Source organism: Magnolia sinica, chromosome 14 (genome assembly GCF_029962835.1).
Source record: "Magnolia sinica isolate HGM2019 chromosome 14, MsV1, whole genome shotgun sequence".
NCBI lineage: Eukaryota > Viridiplantae > Streptophyta > Magnoliopsida > Magnoliales > Magnoliaceae > Magnolia > Magnolia sinica.
The window spans coordinates 49,546,110-49,568,979 of NC_080586.1; the positions used below are offsets into that span (position 1 = coordinate 49,546,110).

Consider the following 22,870-nt stretch of genomic DNA (forward strand, 5'->3'; position numbering starts at 1 on the left):
CATCTTTACCTCCCACAATTGCTTAATCAATGAAAGCCAAGTCGAAAGCCAAGTCGAATAAGTAGAAGAATGGTGCTTTGAAGTGAAACGGAATTTAGAACCCTTTGAAAGAGTGTAGAAAATTCTTAAGGAGATAACGGAAAATGTTTGAAGTATATAAATGCAACCAGTTTCGAGGAATGAGTGTAACTCTATAATATGATATACGAAGATTTAATGGACATTTTAGGAAGAAAAAAAGATCAAAAGAAAGGAAGGTGCGTTCATACGTTTGGTTGGAGTGAAAAGAATATATCTCGTGCAAAAGCCGGTGGGTAGAAGGGGAGATTTACGGTGGGAAAAAAACTCTTTTTCTTTTTGCCTCTTGCAGCTGCAACACGCCACCGCAACTCGGACCTCAACTCTCCTGCTGAAGAAGAGAGAGAGAGAGAGAGAGAGAGAGAGCTGCTCGAATAAACCCTAGCTGCTCTTCCACCGCGTATCGTGTCGTTCCAGATCCGTGCCGGATCTGCTGCATTAGCTTTTCTCAGCTATATCGAGGCGAGTTTCTCAAATCGAAACCCACATCCTCAAATTCCCTGAAAATTTCTTGATTTTCTGCATTTTTTAAATTCAGATTTCCGATTTATTGCAGTGAAGATGACTCAAGACGTGGAGATGAAAGAGGTCCCAGAAGCTCCTTCGAATTCCGCTCCTTCCTCCGTTCCGTCCGTTCTACAACGTACTGAAAAAATATCCTTACTTTTCTACTTTTCCCCATTTTAAAAAAATTCCAGAGGGAAATGGATTCATCTCTCTTCTTTTTTCAGATTTGAAGGAGATAGCGTCTCTCATTGAAACGGGTGCGTATGCCAAGGAAGTGCGCCGAATCTTGCATGCTGTCCGTCTCACGATCGCGCTAAGGCGCAAGCTGAATGCCCCGGTGCTGTCCACTTTCCTCAGTTTCGCTCTCGTCCCAGGTTCCGAAGCACACTCGAGGCTCTCTTCCTATCTTCCTAAGGTAAAACGCGATTTACTTATGTACACTGGCAATCTTTCAACAGTTATGGAATTTTTTTTTTTGGTTAGGTGTGATAAATTTTTTTATATAGTTGACGAATGCTGCCTTAACATAGTCAAACTTGATGGGTGTTGTGCTGTTCTGATGATCCAAACTGTTAATTCAGCATGTTCTGTTATACTGAATGGTTAGGATTTCTCTGGCCTGATTTATTTATTTATTATGTGGCATTGGTCATCTGTTTCTGGAGCCTGCGAGATAAGTGTGCTGGATGTTGTACACACCTGCCATCTGTTTGAATGGAATCCAGTGTGCAACAAGTGGCATGCATCTATCCTTTTTAATTCAAGATTCTTAATAGAATTTCCATAAGATGCCAGTTATGATATGCTTATCTTGTGTCCATTTTGAGTGTAACCACAAAACATGATTCATCAGCACCATTTATTGCCCATAAAATGATGCTGAGATGGACTTTAAAATGGATATTTTTAGGGGTCGTTAGGCACCATTTTTTTGGGGGAATTTGAGGGGATTTCAAATCCCCTGGTTGTTTGGCACCATAAAAGTAACTGGGGGTTTCAAATCCAAGGTGAGAGCTTGGATTACATCTAAAATCCTTTCAAGAGTTGCATGTGTAATATGTGTGTCACTAGACTATTAAACTATTGGGCACATGGCCCACTAATGATATCCCAAAACAACTAGATTATCAATTGCATCACTATAAGTACTTTAATATGATGATCAACACCATCCAAACATTATCCATTTAAATCAACAGTTAAAAATCATTGGTTAGTCACTCGGACATGATCTTGTTCTTGTGGCCCATCCAAGGCTTGGAATTTCATCATTTTCGGGCACAGTATATATTTCAGCAGGCTTATTACAACCATTGTGTCAAACATCACATACGTTCACTAATAAAAGATATTAAAGTTGATTTAGTAATTAAATTCAAACCCTTGTAAATACACCATGCATAGCTACTTTTGGATTAAAGTTTATTCCCAATCCAGGGTGCCAAACACAACAAGGGGGTTTCAAATCCAGGGGGTTCCGAATCCATGCTCCCAAATGGGCCCTTGGGGTAGGATTGAGGCATGGAGCACTGTCAAATTGTGCTGCGGGCTCCACTTAAAGATGACTAGGGATATAGTTATTTGACAATTTGTTACATTGGCTGTGCTATTAGGTATCAGCGGATATATACTTCTATTGACTGAACAAACTACACCCTTTGGGGCCAACATGTTTGAAATTGGAATAATTCCTCCTTTTATTCATTATTTAGTTCATACACCAATACTTAGTGGATTTTTGAACTAGGTGAAGAGTATCTTTATGTCACTTATGATACTCTCCTATCTTCTAGTCATTCTCTATTTTCACTCAACTCCATGTCATGGTTAGAGTTGGCCTTAAAGGTGAATAGTATCTTGCCTACTTAATTGATACCATTAGAAGTGCCCCTTTTGGAATTTTAGGGTTTCCATTGTTGCTGCTGTTAGTAGGGGTGTCAATGTGTTGCGTTTGGGCTGGATAAAGGGGTACCCATACCGATACCCACTAATGGGTACTACACCCATGCCCATACCCATATCCATGTTGGGCTTGAAAGGGGCACCTGTATTCGTGCTCATTAGGGTGTTGTGTAATACCCCGAACTTTTCAATACCCGAGTATTGAAAGTTCTCGAGTGTTACCATGAAATTTAACTTATTATGTACATGTGTACGATACCAATCTAGCTATCCCAATCTTACATCCATTCTCAAACACGAATCTGACCATTGGGAATAATCTCTATTCATAGATTAAGCCATCTGATTGTTGATTTTGGGATAGGATCATCATATACCCAAGTATTCTTACTTGTCCATCATAACCAACCGTTCAGTCAACTATTCACTGCTAGGTAAAGATATCTGACCGTCCATTCTGAGTTTGGACCACCTAATCATAGTAAACTAGCTACTTGATCTCAACATCCACTCGTAGACATATCAAATTGAGATTCTGATCCGTTCATCTTGTTCACCACCTATGAATATGCTTAACCCACCATCAAAACTACAATCTGAGAAACTTACACATGTGAACAAGTCACTTGAATCTAACGGTATACATGTTCTACTTCTTGATCACTCCAAAAACCCACTTGTGATCATCCGATTACAAAACTGGCTGTACACCCACTTACATGATCAGAGTACTAATCATCAAGTTTTTCTATTTTTAACATGTCATCTGACCATCTATTATGTTGGTTGATACATGTACATTCCCTTAATTAATTTGGTGAATAATTCTTTATTCATAATGATTTAGATATAAGTTCTTTTGTAAGAATTACTTAGAAACGTGCCTATAACATGTAGAACCATTAGGTTTCTCAAAACTCTCATATCAGCAATAATTACGAAAATGACATTAACCTAGACTCCTGAATTCTAGATCACATGGTTCCCATGATCCGTCTGATGTGAAATTTTATACCATGCCTTTGTATCATAAATTAACCATACATGTCAAATTTCGGCCCTTAGATCATTGTACAAGTGACCCAATTAACAAATCAGCCCCATAACCGTTGATTTTGATGTCCATCGAGTGAAGAAACCCCGTGGGTAGTCGTAGTAGGATATTTCCCTTCATATGAACGACTCGGATTGTCCATAATATGAACCAGGTGTGAAATATGAAGACCCCACTTTGGTAGGCTTTTCCTTAGGCATGAAGTTGTCCTTTTGAGGTCTACTAACTCCTTATAAATCTGGATCTTCCGATTTAACCACTTCCTTCTGTCCATTGCAACTCAAATTTGGACCACACTTTGGTCTCACATGACTACGAGGTTATACAAAATTTAGGCCCCAATATATGATTGTACACCGTTGAAGGTTGAAGCCAGTTCCTTCCTTTTGATACAAAAGGTGAAATTTTAGATTTAGGCTTTTGTCATCATCGATTAACCACTAAATTTTGTCCAACCTTTTGCTTATCTTGACTACACATTTCTCCCAAAATTGGGCCCTGATCATTAAGTATGGACCGTTAATTGAGATCAAGTTCGTTTTGGCATCCGTTAGGAGAATTTTTTAAAATAGGTCAATCTAAATTTTTGATCACCAAGAAAATCATATACCTCGGCTCTATTCGATGACCCTGACACAATGGACGAATTAGATTTAAAGAAAGATCGTCAGAAAAGAGAAAATTGGAGAAACTCAATCTAAGTGGGATGTGAAATACACCCCTCTCACATGCCCACTCCTTTTAAGGAGTGTGCGTTCCCCTCTCCTCTCATACGCCCAATCTCCCAACGCCCAAGGGGGGAGAGAGAGAGAGAGAGAGAGAGAGAGAGAGAGAGAGAGAGAGAGAAGTCTAGACGCCTTCTTCTTTCTCCATATGCATGGTGTCTCCCTCTTGCTCAAGCGATGTCGTGATTCATGTGGAAGCTTTTCATGTATAAATTTTCCTACATGGATATCTACTTAGGGTTTAGAGTTAAGGCTAAGATGAAGGATTCCATTAAGCTTACATTAATTTGAGTTGGTATGATTTATCTTGTTATTTTACATGCTTCCATGTTACTGTAAATGCACCATGCAATTATTTGATTTACCACCATTAATTATTTATCATTTGGAAATTATGGTTAATGTATGATTTTAATTATGCGTGATCTTTATGAATTTATGTGAGGATATAGATACAAGCCTTGCCCTTGCCCTTTATCAATTTTGTTGAGTTAGTCATTGCTACTCTTCTATTTCGTTGAGTAAACCATTGCTACTCTTCTCTTTTGTTGAGTTAGCCATCGTTACTCTCCTCTTTTATTGGGTTAGCCTATCGTTACTCTTCTTTTTTGTTGAGTTAGCTTATTGTTACTCTTCTCCTTTATTATGTTAGCCTTGTGCCACCTCCCTTTATGGCTTGGGGATGTGTCTTGAAATTTCAAAACTCCCATGATTCAATTTATTTTCTCTTTGGAACAAGTGATGCGTTAGAGGTTTTCACAACTAGTGATTTCATTGTTTTATCATGGATGTAATGTGCTATGGGTAGAGACCCTCTTGGTCGACGCGTAATTCCATGGGTTTGGGTAGTGGTGCACAAATCGATGTAAGTAATTCGCAATGCGTGTTACATTACTTCTAGGATTGGATGTCGCAAACAGTCGTTCCATGGACAAATCGTGCTACGTAATTTATCTGACTCATGTGTTGTGCCGTCTCGAGGTGTTCACGTAAATCCACAATAGCGTTGGACATGCTGGCGAATCTACGTAGTTATGGGATGCAGGGCGAGTCGGGTTTTCTATGAATTATATTCCACATTGTGATGATCACTACGTATAATGAGTCACACACACTTTGCTAGGCATGCATTTATATACATATTGGTTGTGCATACTGATACCTCTCGTAGTGAAGTACGAGATATATAAGAACCCTTACATTACTTTTATGAATCTCTTCAATTATTGTTAATCTTAAAGGATAATCATCACTATCAGTGGGGCATTGACCCTCTCTCACCGTACAGATGATGCACGCGATGTACAGATTGAAGACTTAGAGTACCATCTCCCTATGGAAGATTATGTTGAATGAATAAGAAGATAATTTTATGATTTAGTTTTGTATCTCCGCTGCAAATTAGATAATGTAATAAGCTCCTATTGAGAGGGCATTTGATAATTTTTTGAATTCTTTTACTCAAATGAAATAATAAATACAATCAATTTTATTATCATGAATGTAATTGGATGTAATCTAAATAAAAATAAAATAAAATATGGTGTGATTTTTGAAGCATCCAATTTATATATTATTAACACCTGAAATTCTCGGGCATGAGTATGTACTTGGGCTGTGGAAATTTCGGGGCGTTACATGTTGGTATATATCTATTATATTGGGTAACCATTTATGATTTGAGACAAAAAACCATTTGACCTAATTAATGAGCAACTTAGAATTATCACACGTGTAAATCAATTAATGTGTTGAGAAATTGTAGTTCTATGCATCATGAAAACATGCTACATTACTATATCTTGTACATGTACACCTAGTATCAGACACAAACCTGTTAGTTTCACTTTAGAGATATGGTTCATCCATGATGCGCCACACACGGCACATGTACATGAGAGCCATTGTATGAGATCCGGCCAACATATCTTACTAGTCCACTCATAAGTGGAATGGATTTTACATACTAAAAATTTCAACATAACATGATCAAATTGACTAAAGAAATCATGCTTTATTTATGTTTAGTTCGGGCATTTGGTTTATTTTTCGATTTTGTTTTCAAAATTTCTTCAGTTTTGACTAATTTCCAGCAATATTATTTTTGTTTGTTATTTTATTTTCAAATGTTTCTTAGAATGATGGATGAATAACATTTGTATAGTCTATGTCTATAAATGCATGCATCCAATAAATTGTTATATATATATATTGCATTTTTGTGTATTTTGGCCATTTGAGCCATTTACTTGGATTATTTTATATATTTTTGTCCTCAAATTTAGTTTGGGGGAGGAAAATGGCTTGATTAACGGGTTCAAAGTAGCTAATGACTCTATCTCCTTCACCCATCTTTAGTATGCAGATGATATTCTCCTCTTTTGCGATGCCGATTTAATTTTAGTTGATAATTTGCGAAAAATCGTCATCTGCTTTGAGGCGGTTTCAGCTCTTAAGATGAACGGGCCCAAATCAGAAATGTTATGCATACATGTCAGTACCGACTCCTTATTTCAGCTCGCATGCTCCTTTGAGTGTAAAACGGGGGACTTCCTGACAACCTATTTGGGCCTTCCGCTTTGTATTGGTAAGCCTCCCATGCATATTTGGGACAAGGTGTTGGAAAGAATTGATGGAAAAATAAAAAGTTGGTAGTCACGATTTTTATCATACGGAGGTCGCTTATTGCTCATCAAGACAGATTTCGCTAACATGCCGATTTACTTTCTCCCGATGATTAAATGGCCAAAATCGATATTGCAGAAGCTAAAAATGATGAGAAGGAATTTCTTTTGGAGAGGTAATATGAAGGGTCACAATTTCCATCTTCTTAAATGGGATGAGGTTTGTAGAACGATTAATAAGAGGGGGTGCGGGTATTAAATCTTTGGAGCTAATGAACACGACTCTTCCTGGCAAATGGATATTGAGGTTCAATACTGAATCAGGAAGGATATGGAGGAAGTCAGGAAGCTCATCGCAAGTACGGCACTCAATTTGGCGGATGGTTCGTCAAAAGGTCCTCTTTGTATAGAGCCTCTTTATTCTGGAAAGCGATTACAGCTAACAAGCCTCTAGTCCAATAAGGGACTGCGTACTCTCTTGGAAATGGTTGTCATATTAGATTTTGGGTGAATATTTGGTGTGGAGATGCGCCCCTCCAAGATAAGTTCCCTAGGTTAACTCGAATTTCTACCAACTGGCTGATATCTATGGTGGAATGCTTCTCTGTTTGCGAAGGAGCTATCATTTGGTCCCCTCCTTGCCATAGGAATTTGACGGATGTTGAAGTTGAGGATTTCATGGGTTTGCTCAACTGCCTTAAATATGTGATGCCTTTAAGCCAAGATGCGGATTCTTCGGCTCATTCTTCCGAAAAGTTCTCGGTTCGTTCTTTCTATGTTTTAATATCTGGGCCCAACCCCTCTCGCTTTCCTCCTCCCGTGTGGCAGTATCCGTTTGGTTTGTGGGAAGCAAGAGGATCCTCACCATCGATAATCTTCAGAGACGATTGCTTATTTTGCCGAACATCTGATTGATGTGTATGCAAGATGCAAAATCTATTGATCATCTTTTTATTCATTGCTCGTTTGTATTGAAGATATGAGTTTGTGTTTTGGGCCTTTTTTCTATGAAGTGGGCGATGCCGGAAGCAGCGGAGGACCTTTTATGGGCATGGCATGGTGGAGGGAGTGGGAATTCTGAGAAAGCTAGGTGGAGGTTATTCATTATGGCCATCTTGTGGGTTGTTTGGGGAGCTAGGAATGTTTGTTGTTTTCGCAATATCCTAATAGTTTTTGAGGAGATAATTGGTAGAATTAAGAACCTCGTCTCAGAATGGGTTGTCTATGTAAAATCAGCCTAGTTCATTTTTTGGTTGTTGTTGTGGGTTTTTTTTTTCTTTGTATTCTTTCCTCGCCCTTTAGGCATGCTTTCTAATAAATTCATTGTAAACTCTAAAAAAAAAAAAAGTTTGGGGGATTGTTGTTCCAAGTGTGTTGATTTTGTTGAACATGGATGGATGGATGGATATTTATTTATTTATTCTTAGATTAGTCTGGGAGACTTGTTGTTCTAAGTAAGTTGAACATAGATTTAGCATATATGTCATCAAATCTAAACTATTCTGCATTTTCGGGCCAATTTTTGGGGATGAATAGTAACCCATATACTATTTATGTGCTTTCAATTTTCTTTTTAAAATTTCTTTGGGTTTTTTTTTTTTTTTTTTTTTTTTTTTTTAAATAAAAATTTATTTTAAGTAATTCAAACATACATTTATGCACGTATGATATCAATATAATTAATTTTGTCTTTTTTATTTTTAATCATTTTTTGTATGTTTTTGTTGTATTTTTATATTAAAAATGATTAATACTGTTTTTTTAAAGTCTTCATCTTAAAGATTATTATCATGTTCTTTTTTACCCCTATTTTTGTTTTGTTTATGTTTTTTTGGTTTTTTTGGTTTTTTTTTTTTTTCCATTGTACAATATGCCATACCTATATATATTTTGAAGGATGCTTAAATTAAAAGAAAAAAGAACGAGAAAAAAGAGGCCCGAGAAGGGCAACTACAAAACAAAGAGAGAAAAAGCAAGAAACCTAGAAAAAAAAACAACTAAGAAACAAGGAAAGGGAAAAGAAAAACCTAAAAAACTTCAACCCAAAGAAAAAGGGCACTAAACCAAAAGCTTGGAAATGATCGAACTGTCTTTGAGAGAGAGACTGATAGACCATTCTGAAACATCTTCGAAAATAAGCACAACAACTGCAGCCTGAGCGTTACAGGAGTTATGGAAGTATCGAAGGTTTCTTTCATACCAGATAGCCTAGAAGGAGGCAAGAACAAGAAGCCTCCACAAAGCTATGGAATCTTTGTCAAGGTCTCGAGAGTGCCAGGCATGTAAGAAAGAGATTTAATCAGGAGGGACCTAATTCATTGAGAACTTAGCACAGATGGCATTCCAAATAATCATTAGGAAAGTGCAGTGGATGGGGAGGCGGGGGATGGATTCTGCAGATCTGAGGCATAGAGGACACACATTAGGGAGAGTCATTCCTCGCTTATGAAGATTATCTATGGTTAGTGTCCTTCCTCTAGCTAACAGCCAAGTAAAAGCCACAACTTTCGGGGGGGTCTTATATTTCCAGAAGAAGGCTGGGAAAGGCTGCACTTGCTGGTTGGAGGAGTGTGAGATTAAGTTGCAGAAGGACTTTGTTGTGAAAATCCCCGAGGGGTCTCAAGTCCAGTGGAGGCAGTCTACTTGATCCGAAGAGGGATGAATCCCTTGCAAAAGGAGGAGAAGAGAAGATAAGTCTTCAGCTTCTGAATCGGTAAGGCTTTTGTTCCAAGGAAGACACCAGGCACCAGCGCCCAATGGAAAGAAACAATCAGCCACTGACATAGAGATATCGGAGGAAATATTGACCAAATTCGAATCAGCTTTAGCTATAGATCTGTCCAAAATCCAGGCATCAAGCCAAAATCTTATGTTCCTCCCATTGCCCAAGGAGAAATTAATACCCTGGAGGAATTGGTTTCTAACACCTCAACATCTTTCCAAATGGCAGAAGCCTTGTGAAGAGAGGTCGGCCACCTAGTGAACCAATCCCCATTCTCAATCCCATACTTAGCAACAACAGCCTCCCTCCACATTCTACCTGTCTTTGCTGAAACGCCAAAGCCATTTCCCCAAAAGAGTAGAGTTAACATCAGTGATAACTCCGATACCAGCCCCTCCTATAGTGTAAGGTTTACAAACCTCCGACCAGCTAAAAAGATGAAATTTGGGGTGCAGAGAGCTACCATTCTATAGGAAATCTCTCATGATTTTCTCAACTTCAATAATAATGGCTTTAGGCCAGCGGAAGAGGGACAGGAAATATGAGGGAAGGTTAGAAAGAGAGAATTTAATAAGGGTTAGACACCCTCCTAATGAAAGGTATCTTCTCTTCCAAGGAGTAAGCTTCCTAAAATGGATGGACAACGTAGATGACATACATAGATCACTGTGGGACCCACAAATTTTGATGTTACCGAAGCCCGGTTCCAATTCACACTTTTGGGCACTGTTTTCAAGGCATAATTACTGAGGTATTTCCCACTTTAAACAAACACTCTTCAAAAGCAATTATTAACCATGTACCCCCATTTACATATGTAATTGAAAAAACAAACAGCCCCTAAATTCACCTCCCCCTGGCCAGACAACAAATGACTTGTGGATAAGGCCTTTGTTATCTTTCATCACTCGACTGAGCCCACAGTGGCCTAGTTTATTGTTAGTGGAACCATCCATATTTAATTTCTATTCCCCCACCGATAGACTTTCATGAGCCTTTTGGCTTAACAAGGAATCTTTGGCATGGGCTACCAAAGCAATTGATAAGGACTAAAGCATTCGCCCCATGTAATTGTGGCAACCTACTCAATGATGCTAGTTTTAATGATCTTGTCCCTTGCAAGGTTCGAAACATGTGAAATATAGTGGCCTACATTGCTATTTGGTGACTGTATCAGCTTGCCTAGATGCAGGATACTGGGGCGCAATGCACATGTATTGAATATATGTGCAATGCTTAAATTATCTCGAGCTTTGTTGATGCATAGAATCTTTGATCTGGACCATTCGCTTTGTCTAGAACATTTTCATTTTCTTGTTAATAGTCCCTCAAAAACATATCAAGCTATGGTAGAGTTGCTTAACTGATATAGTTTGTGTGAGAAGCTCTGATCATAAATGGTCAATCCGACAGTTCATCATCACACCAATGGATCATACCATTGTGCCAGTCCTTTGGATAGTGTGTTGGGACAACTACAAGATGGCCAGGAAATTGTCGCAACAGCATATTGATGGTGCAATGGTCTTTGAGGTATTGTGAAGCAATCCAATGGCAAAAATACACCTGAGGTAGCGCCCACATCAATTACACCAATTGAAAGGGCCACAATGATAAGATCTGCTGCAAAATGGCAAAACTCTGCCTTGTCATGCACCCAACGGGGATTTCAGTGACAAACATTTTTGTGGAGTACTGTAACATCTTGCTATAGTCTCTTCCACAGCAAACATTTATAGCTACCTCTGAGAATGTAAGCATGTGGGAGAACGTGTAGAGGCTCCTTTTATCTGCGGCAACAGTCATCTAAGGTCTATAAATGAGAGTGGAATTGACTGTTCAAGCATCAAGAACATAGTGCAACGTTACTCTGCCAGATCAAGAGGATAATTCTGCAATGACAACTTTCTTAATCATCCATGATGAGCTCTATAACCATCCGTGAAAAGTCATCAAAAGCTGTTGAAGTTTGATTTCTTTTTGAAACACTGCTCTTAGATCAGACCCAAGCGTTTGGACCTTGTTATTGAGCATTTCAAAAAGAAGCCAACAGATTGGAAGAAATCTTACGTAGCACTAGGAGGCTGGATCACTTTAATTAAAACTACCTTGTCCAACTTGCCAATCCCTATGAAAGTGGCGAAGAAATTAGAGAACTTGCAAAGAGACTTGATGCAATATGAAGGTTTTCTAAGCTAATGTGATAATGAGATCAATTTGTAGATTAATATAAATAATTAAGCATTAAAAATATGTACTCTATCACAAATAAGAAAAATCACAAGGTTCTAACTGAAATGATCATCCCACCATGCATAGTCTGTATAAAACTATGAAAGAATGGTCCCTATGAGATGTGAAAACCCCGTTCTAGCATAGGATAGTCCCAATACTCAACTAGATTGATGATTTCAAGTCTTGGACACAATTTGGGGCTAAGGGTTCAAAATAAGAAATCTAGGGTTAGGGTTTAGGGAAATATTAGGGTTAATGTTTCAAAGGGAATGAAATAGGGTATTAGGGTTGGGGTTTTTTTATGAGAGAAACAAAGCAAAAGGAAGGGAAAAGTGGCTGTCTACGTGGACAGCTCTGTATGCCCGTACGTGCGCACACGCGTTTGTATGTGCATATGGCAATGGGAAAGGGTGCACGACTTAGTATTTTGGATGGGTTGAGTGTTTGGATGATTGAGGAGAACAAAGGATGAAGAAATAGAGAAAACGGATGGGGTTTAGGGTTTGAATAGGAAGAGCGAAAGATTGAGACTTACCTTTGAAGAAGGGATAGATGATGATCACCCCTTGAGGCTTCGCACATTCTCTCCAATTCCTGGAGAGTCTAGATCTTCACCTGCGAATCTCATGCAAAGAGGAAAAGAAAAAAGAAAGTATTTTCTTCAAATCAATGGGCTAGGGTGTGGACACCCCCTCGCCCTTATTTATAGTCTCAAAAAGCAAAATTTACAATAATTCCCCTAGTACAAAAAATGTGCAAACTAAAAAATAATCAATCTAAATGATCAAATTCCAATCCAAACCATCAATCACGTCCAACATAAAGTAAAAATAAAAGTGCCTACAAATAGGGACCCATATGGTCCAAAATCTGAGTGGACTAGCGGTCTGATCGCCTGCAAATGATGATATGACGGTCAGATGGGCCAATGGTGGAATGCTCCTATAATAGCAACCCACGTGCATATTTGATGCAGAACAATTAACCACTTGCTTTAAAAGCTCAAACTGAGAGGGCATGACGTATTAATCCCTTTATCTCATAGCTCAGACCCTAAATCCATGGGTTAGGTCTTCGGTCGAACCCTCCTCGTGGGCCCCACATCCATGGGTTCCGTCTCACATGAGCCACCCGCCTCACATGGCCCCCAAATCCATGGGTTTCACTGGGTGCCCACCTCGAGTGTGCCCCTGCCTCCCACAAGCCACCCTGCTTGAGCCCGATGTGAAAATGCCCCTGCATTAGTCACCCCCAGTGAGGAGTCTCAAACACGAGACCTCCCGCTTTGATATCAATTTGATGTAGGACAATTAACCACTTGCTCTAAAAGCTCGAATTGATAGAGCATGGCGAATTAATCCCTTTATCTCATAGCCCAGACCCCAAATCTATGGGTTAGGTCCTCGGCCGAACCCTCATCGTGGGCCCCAATCCATGGATTCCGCCTTACATGAGCCATCCGCATCACACGGGCTCCAAATCCATGGGTTCCGCGGGCCGCCCACCTCGAGTGTGCCCCTACATCCCATAGGCCACCCCATTTGAGCCCGGTGTGAAAATGCCCCCGCATTAATCTTTCTAGTATGGGGTCTTCCAGATGCACGATCCATGCATGTGGGGTCTTCAAAGTGGTCCGCTGGGCCTCATATAGATGTCGTCCATCCATAACAAAACTGGGGCTGTTGTCTAGGCCCTCCTCATCTGGTAGACCCTATATGATGGTCCAATGACCTCATTAATCCTCCTTGGCTAAGAAAGATTCGCCTATGGCGAAGCAAAACTACGAAACTGCTCGAGAAGGTCAGGATCCAATCTCTGAAACTCCACCTCTGTGATTCATGTGTTGTTTGATGTCGGTTCGTCCTTCTATTTGACAAGAAATTTCTAAAATCCTCATTGCCTCGTGGAAACCACATGGTGATCCAACACATCCTCAATCTCATCTCCTCTGGTAAGGATGATAGAGAAGGTAAAGGACGAGATAATGGGTTAGGCAAAGGCCTAGGACTAGGGGACAAATTTGGTAATTTTAGGTTTGTCGGAGGGCTAGTAGGTGCAATAACAGGTCCATCACAAGAAACCAAGTCCTCTATGCTAAACATGGAACTATTGCTCATGTTGGATGGGATATCCACCGCATATGCATTAGCAGTCATTCTTTGCAAAATTTTATAGGGACTTGCATTATGGGCATGCAACTTTTTAACGGCTCCATAGGGAAACTGCTCTGGTCATATGCGACATATGACGTAGTCACCCACCCGAAGTTATCTAAACCTGCGGTGAGAATCAGCATGAATCTTTTACTTTTCATTACTTGCATTAATGCTTCTTTTGATCTCAACGTGCAAAACGTGGATGTGCTGTGCAAATGCAGATGCCGACTTAGATGGCCCATGTGAGATGGACATGGGGATGAGATCTATCGGTTTCCTAAGTTTATTTACCATGCACGACTTCAAATGGACTCACACCTATGGACATATTCACTAAACTGTTGTATGCTAACTCGACTACATGTAAAACTACATCTCAGGTCCTAGTATGGTCTCCTACAAGACAACGCAACAGGTTTCCTAGGCACTTATTGACCACTTTTGTTTGCCCATTAGTTTGAGGATGGTATGCCGACGAGTAGGGGTGTACATCGAGCCGAATCGAGTTGAACTGGCCTTAGCTCGACCACTAGCTGACCCCAGCTCGAACTCGGCTCGGCTCGGTCCTCGAGCCTGACTGGCTAGCTCGGCTCGGTTTGGTCAGTAGCTTAGGCTAGTTCGAGCCGAGTTCGAGCCAAAATTGAGCCTCTGCGGCATTTTCACAAACACATGCAGTGCACTTTCAATTTCTCACTATATGTAAAACAATAGCAATTGTTTACAAGTATTTCATCAAACACCTTATAGGCAACATCAAAATCAAGGAAAAATGGTATTTGTTTCATATGCATACCTTCCTTGCCACTAGCCGACACTTCATTGAGTCATTTCATCAAACACTTAGTGAGCAAAATCAATATCAAAGTAACTGAGTCACCAAACTAGTTCGATTCGAGTTGGGGCTCGATCCAAGTCGAGTTGAGCTCGGGCAAGCTCAAACTCAGTTCGAAATTTTTTCGAGCTAAAAAAGTCAGCTCGACTTGGCTTGAACTTAGCTTCAAACCGAGTCGAATCGAGCTTTTTCAAGTCGAGTCGAGCAAGCTAACCGAGTTAACTTGGCTCTTGTACACCCCTACCAACGAGAACTGAAGTCTCATGCCCATCATTTGCCAAAGTGTCTTGCAAAGTAACTCATAAAGCATACATCCCTATCAGGCACTACGGTCTTTGGCAAACCATGCAAGCGAAGCAATAAATCTATACTAATGTCATACCACGTGGCCAAGGCATATATAACCAAGTATTCTACCTTCGCTGCTTTGCTATTTCGCAAGTCCTACATTACCCAATAATTTTGGCTACATTTCTCTTGAGACATGGCCAGGAAAATTTGTCCTCCATGGGGGCAATAATAGTCTTGTCCCTCCCAAAATGATCGGCCACCTCTCCTGAATTAGGCTCCCAAATAGGAAAATCTTGAAGGGAGGTACGGGGAATGCCGAGTCTATCACCTTTGAATAGAAAATCATCAACAATGATAAACCCACGATCATTCCTCGTATGATCACCTAATAATGACGCACACACCTCTCCAAAAACTGGGCATGATGGATATTCTTCTTTTAAACGCTTAAACCCAATGACCTCGATACTCATGGATTGGAGTAGCGTCACCCTGCGGCTAAGGGCATCGGGTGGTTTATTTTCAACCCCGACCTTGTGCTTTAATACAAATGAATACTCCTGAGGAAATTGGACCCACTTGGCATGGCTTGGGTTTAATTTCTTTTGGGAGTTAAGATAGCGCAAGGCCTCATAGTCAGAAAACAAGACATTCTTGCGGTAGAAGATAGTGACGCTAATGGCGCAAAGACTGCACAACCACATAGAACTCCTTGTCATAGGTAGAGTATTGCTGCTTTGCTTCATTCAATTTCTCACTAAAGCAACGGGGTGCCCTTCTTGATTAAGAATTCCATCTATACCAACGCGTGAAGCATCCCACATAACTTCGAAGACTTTAGAAAAGTCAGGAAGGCGTATGACGGGAGCCTTTGCATCTTGCCCTTAATCTCTTTAAAAGCTCTGGAAGCCACTTTAGTCCATTTAAACTCCCATTTCTTTATGCAATCTATGATGGGAGTTACAATGGAACTAAACCCTCTAATGAATCGCATATAGAAGGTGGCTATGCTGTGAAAACTGTGCACCTTATAAATGTTCTATGGTTTAAGCCAACCTACTATGGACTTTCTCGGGGTCCACATACATGCCCTCAGACGACACGACAAACCCCAAGAAGATGACTCTCTTTCTGACATGAACGCACACTTCCTCAGGTTTGCAAATAACTTATATGCTCAAATGGCCCTGCAAACATGCCTCAAGTGGTGGAGATGCTGCTCCTTAGTGGTGCTATAAATAAGAATGTCATCAAAGTATACCATTAGGAGCTTCCCAATGAAGGGTCTCAACAGTTGGGTCATCACCCTCAAAAACTTACTCGGAGCATTAGTCAAACCAAAAGGCATGACCAACCACTCGTAAAGCCCATCCTTCATTTTGAAGGCAACCTTCCATTCATCTCCTGGGTGAATGTGTATTTGGTGGTACCCACTCTTGAGGTCGATCTATGAAAAGATTGTGGCACTGACTATCATATCTAACATGTCATCAAGACATGGTATGGGAAATCGATACTTAACCGTGATCTTATTGATGACGGGACTATCCACACACATGCGTCATGTGCCATCTTTCTTAGGTGTGGGAAGAGCGGGCACGCGCATGGACTCGTACTCTCATGGATGAATCGTTTTCTAAGGAGCTCGTCTACTTCTCCAACTCCGCATGCTCTGTAGGATTCGTCTAATAGTGAGGAGGGTTCGATAGAGTCGACCCAGGGACCAAATCTATGGCATGTTGTATGTCCATCATGGGTGGAAGCTTGTTTGGCAAATCATCAAGAAAACCATCTTTAAACTCCTAAAAAATTGGACTCACCTCACGTGGCAATCCTACGCGAACCTGGGGTGTAACCTCTCTAGCTGTGAGGACATACACTGCCCAATCCGCCTTAGTCTATTTCTCAAACTCTCTAGCATTTATAATATGTAGAGACTTGGGGTGGGATTTCCTCAAAACTTTAGGATCACTTTTCTTAATGTCCTCCATTTTCGAGGTGCTCTTGGGTGGAAGAGGGACCAACTTGATCTTTTTGCCCTTATGTATGAATGAACAAGTATTCGAGCAATTGAATATTGTCACATCATGATCAAACAGTCAGGGCCTACCCGAGATGATATGGCCTACGTCCATAGGTAACACATCACACTAAAGCGTGTCCTTATAATATCCAAACTTGATAGGAACCTAACACTGCTGGGAAACTGGAAGCGACGTCTTATTTACCCAAGAAACTCTATAGGGCTCAGGATGGGGGCTAGCTTTCAACCCTAAACGATCCAAGGTGCTATGGAGATCACATTTGAACAACTTCCACCATCTATGATCACTTTCCTGTTTTTCTCTCCACACTTGGCGTAAGTATAGAAAATCGTACTCCTGCGCCGATCATCATTATCCTTAGCTTGTGCTAGGGCACATCTGACAATTGCAAGTGGCACGGTCTCAAATTCCTTCGCTTATCACTAGCACCTCCGATGGGCTCCTGCACTTCCTCTTCATACTCACCCTATTCTTCATCATCCGCCTCTCCGATAACAAGTGCTTTACCACACTCTTTTGTGGGGCAATGGTGTGCAAAGTGGCCATATCCTTGGCACTTGAAACATTGGGTGTGCTCATTAGCCGTAGCACTGGTACTAGCTACTCCTTTTCCTTTGGCATCTTTAAGACTGGGTTGCGTACTAGTGAGCGCCTTGGTTTGATTACTAATACCTGGCCTGGCTCGGTGAGGAGTGGGCCTAGTATTTGTATCAAGCCGCCTCACGAATTGGGGTTTAACGTATTGCTCCAGTTCTTGCACCATTTGATAGGCATGCTCTAAGGTGCCTACATTGTGAGGAATGAGTTCACGCTAAAGCTTGGATCGGAGGCCCGTCCTAAATTGAGATAAGGTCATAGATGGGTCCTCATTGACGTTACATTGCATCATATACTCGTCAAACTTAGCGATGTAATCTGTCACAGACATTGTTCCTTGCCTTAGGGATTGCCACTGATCCAAGAGTTTTTGGCGGTAGGAAAGCGGGAGGTACTTCTCCTTCAGGACGTCTTTCATCTCGGCTCAGAGCACAACTGGTTCTTCCCCGCACCTTCCTATGGTACGCTTAACATTGGTCCCTAACAATTTCACTTGACCCATTAACTGTCTTAACGAATCTGACCCTACGTTGTTCAAACATGTCATACCACTCGAAGAAGTGGTCCATGTCTGTTAGTCAGTCCAAGAAAACTTTGGGGTCCAAGCGACCATCAAAACTAGGAGCGTCAACCTTTACACTCTTCATCACCCTATCCTCAGGATCATAGTGATCTTGGAACTCTCTGCAGGGTGGCTGGGCACTCACCCCTCCGCTGTCTACTCCTTGACCTGGTACCTCATGCATCCTCTAACAGGCTCTTCCCTATCATGCCCACCTTCAACTTGTTCCTTTGAATGATGATCTTCCCCAATGTTGGGGTTAGCATGATGGGATGCTTCCAACTGAGTTATGTGTTGGTTACTTGTGGTAAGTTGGGTGGCAGTGGTCCGCTAGTGGTTCTCAATATTTGTGAGCGACGATTGATGTTTTCAATAGTCTCGGCAAGCTGTTCCATGTTCATTGTGGGGATAGACCAAAACCACGACCTGTGCGAGTGTGCATACACTAAGAACTCTACTAGACACTACAATATGCTGCACCTACACTATGTATGATGAATTTAAATGCTCTAACCTAATGGACAACCTTAGGATGCTTTTAATAATGCAAAAACTGAAAATCCAGCAACAAAGAACTTTAAAGGTCACCAAATCTGGAAATTCCGGCAATATGCGAATGGTCTTCACCATAGGTTTGCTCCCTATAGGTGAGGGTTCGATTCCCCTCCTTGGCTTTACCCGATACACGTGGTTGTGGGTGATTGCGTGTATCCACAGGGATTAGTCTCACTTCAAAGAAGAGGTGGGGACACCCTGTGTCTTTAAAAAAAAAAAAAAAAAACACCAAGTCAGAAAATTCAGCATCTTATCTAGGGTCTATATGCTCTATTATGAACTAGGGAATTGGATGGGACACTAAACCCACACTAAACCTAGGCTTTGATACCAAAATTAATGTAGGATGAAGGTTTTCTAAGCTAATGTGATAATGAGATCAATTTCTAGAATAATATAATTAAATCAAGCATTAAAAACACGTACTCTACCACAAATCAGAAAAATCAGATTTGATTAGCAAGGTTCTAACCAAAGTGATCATTCCACCATACATAATCACTATAAAACCATGAAAGAATGGTCCCTAAGAGATGTGGGAATCCCGTTCTAGCATAGGATAGTCTCAACACTAAATTGGATTGATGGTTTCAAGTCTTGGACACAATTTGGGGCCAAGGGTTCAAAATAGGAAACCTAAGATTAGGGTTTCAAAGGGGATGAAATAGGGTATTAGGGTTAGGGTTTTTTATGAGAGAAAGCATAAGGAAGGGGAAAGTGGCTGTCCACGTGGACAGCCCTGTACTCCTGTGCATGCGTGCGCGCACATGTGCGTACGACCACGGGAAAGGGTGCACGGCTTAAGATTTTGGATGGGTTGGGAGTTTGGATGATTGAGGAGAAGAAATGATGAAGAAATAGAGAAAATGGATGGGGTTTAAGGTTTGAATAGGAAGAGAGAGAAAGATTGGGACTTACCTTTGAAGAAGAAGGGATAGATCATAGATGAGGTGAAGCAAGACACATGATTTAATGCTAAAATGCAATGTGGAGATTATGAAAGAGTCCATAAAGTAATTCAATTAACAAAAGATGCTAACCTACCAAGTAATTAAAAGTAAACAATAGGAAATAAAATCTAATTTAACCTAAATCACATGCCCGCATTCTAAGAAATCATATAAATCAATTAAAACTAGGAGTCTAGGACTGATGGAATGATAAAGCGTTCAATTTAGCATAGGCATGTTCCACGCTAAAGGGATAGATATGTAGGTTTTATGATTAGGGTTAGGAAGGGGAAAATATGAAATTAGGAGAATTATAGTTCCTAGGAATTAGGGATTTTGGAATTAGGGTTTTTAGAAATTAGGGAAAATAATAAGTTGAAGATCTAGGGTTTAGAAAATTGTAATGTGAATGAAAAGAGGAAGACAAGAGAAGAAGAAGAATACTTTTCAAAGAAGAAAGAGGAAGGATGCAAGACGAAGAATACCTTGGGGAATCTACCACCAAACAAACTTCTACCCTTCCACAATTTAATTGGAATGGAGGGTTTTTTTTTTTTTTTTTTTTTTTAAATTTATTTAAAAATAAAAAACCCTAGAAAATAAGGAGAAAAATTCCTTCACATAAGAGAGCTCCACTCTTCTTCTTTTTTTTTCCCTTCTCAACAACACCACTAGGGTTGGAACTCCACCCTCCCTGTGCTTTTATAATAAAAATTCGGAATTAAAATCCAGCACAATTACAACTATGCTACTCACTTAAGTAAAGTGTCCCATCGTCTAAAATAAGAAAACTAAAACATATATTATCAATCTCAACCATCAAATAACTCCTAAAAATACTAAAAACCATAAAGAAAGTAAGATCAAAGTCCAAGGGGCCTATATCTAAAAGATTTAGTGGCCCGATGGCCTAATCGACAAGATCCAACGGTCGGATCGATTCGAAATAGAAATCATATGACTAAAATAGTCTCCTAAGTAGCCCACATACATCATCCCAAGGTGGGGTCTTCTTGATGCACGTCCAATGTATGTGAGGTCTTCGAAATGGCCCGGCGGGCCCCATCTGAAACTCGTCTCCCATCCACAAAGAAAGTTGTGCCGATGCGAGTGATCATCTGTCTCTGGTACACTCGAGTAGGTCCTCTGATGTCCCCATCAATTCCCCTCGGCTGAGGAGATTTCGCCTCTGGTGAAATAAAATTGCAGTGATGCTCGAGGAGATCCGGGTCTCGTCGATGAACTCTGACTATGTGATCCACGTATTGTCTGATTTTGGTCTGCCTTTCCACTCGACAAGGTACTCCTAGCAATCGCTATGTGGGGTTGATGTCCTGATCGACAAGATCCAACGGTTGGATCGACACGAAATAGAAATCCTATGACTAAAATAGTCTCCTAAGCAGCCCACATGCATCATCCCAAGGTGGGGTCTTCCTGATGCACGTCCAATGCATGTGGGGTCTTCAAAATGGCCCAGCGGGCCCCATCTGAAACTCGGTCTCCCATCCACAAAGAAAGTTGTGCCGATGTGGGTGATCATGTCCGTCTCTGGTACACTCGAGTAGGTCTTTTGATGTCCCCATCAATTCCCCTCGGCTGAAGAGATTTCGCTTCTAGTGAAATAAAGCTGTAGTGAGCCAGTGATGCTCGAGGAGATCCAAGTCTCATCGATGAAGCTCTGACTATGTGATCCATGTACTGTGTGATTTTGGTCTGTCTTTCCACTTGACTAGGTACTAGTAACCACTATGTCATGTGGAAACCGCTTCTTCATCTAAGATATCCTCCATCTCCTCTCTTCTCATAGGTATGGATGGTACGAATGGTAAAGGTTGAAAAGATGGGTCAGGTAATGGCCATGGGTTTTGAGACAGGTTAAGGGCATCATTATCCAAGTTCATGTGAGGGTTAGGGGAATGTCCATGAAATGGTACAAGATTCCACATTAAATGTGGAACTGATACCCATCTTAGGTGGAAGATCTATCAAGTAAGCATTCGAACCCAGTCTTTTCAAGATTTTATATGGTCCAGCGTTACAGGCTTGTAATTTTTTTATGGTTCTCTGTGGAAACCTTTTTGGATGTATTTTAATCACGACTTCATCACTCATAACAAACTCTTTAAACCTATGGTGTGAGTCAGCAATCATTTTGTATGTTTCATTACTTATATTGACTCTTTTTCTAGTCTCCACATGCAAGTCATGCGTGTGTTGTGCAGATACATATGCAAACTTTGAAGGGCTGTGGAACACAGACATGGGTATACAATCTATAGGGGTCCTAGGCTCATCTACTTGTCTATCCATATCCTCCCCAGGACTCATTTGATCGTGATGAAGGTTTGGTAGAGTCAATGTGTGAATGTCTCGCACGGGTATAAGCTCATCCGGTATGTCCTCTGGAATAACAACACCGGACTCCTCCAATACCGGACTCACCTTAGATGGTAACTCTACACTAACCTTGGGTGTAACGTCAGGTGACATCTCCATAATAATCTTAGGTGTGACCTCACTTGCCACTTGTGCATACACCGTCAAATCAGTTTTAGTTTCTCTTTCAGACTCTTTGGCATTAACTATAGGAAGAGACTCAAGCTGGAGTTTCGTCACATCTTCGGGACCACATGTCTTGATGTCCTCCTTTTTAGGGATGCTTTTGGGTGGGAGAGACTTCAAGACAATCCTTTTGCCTCCATACAGAATCGAACACGTATTCGAGCGACCGAATAGTGTTGTGTCCATGTCATACAACCAAGGCCTGCCCAAAATGATGTGGCATATATCCATAGGCAAAACATCACACCACAACATGTCCGTATAGGAACAAAATTGAATGGGAATACGGCAACGCTGAGAAACCAGAATTGAAGATGCATCAACCCATGAGACTCGATAGGGCTGAGGGTGATGAACGACTTGCATACCTAAGCAGTCCATGGTGCGAGCAGATATCGCATTGCTGCAACTGCCACTATCAATGATCACCTTGCAGTTTTTGCCACCACACTTAGTATAAGTGTGGAAAA

At 40.8% G+C, this 22,870-nt stretch overlaps 1 protein-coding gene across 2 annotated transcripts in view; it reads left to right on the plus strand.

Moving 5' to 3' along the window:
* Positions 1-358: 358 nt before the first annotated feature.
* The window catches only part of LOC131225479 (probable 26S proteasome non-ATPase regulatory subunit 3), a 42,248-nt gene continuing 19,736 nt past the window's right edge, over positions 359-22,870 (plus strand). Inside the window, exons 1-3 of one of the 2 annotated variants that reach the window (XM_058221008.1) lie at positions 359-540; positions 617-721; positions 810-1,000. In XM_058221008.1, the coding sequence (XP_058076991.1) occupies positions 640-721; positions 810-1,000 (273 nt within the window). In that variant the 5' untranslated portion in view covers positions 359-540; positions 617-639. The remainder of the gene's footprint in view (positions 541-616; positions 722-809; positions 1,001-22,870) is intronic. The other variant, XM_058221007.1, reaches the window with a different exon arrangement.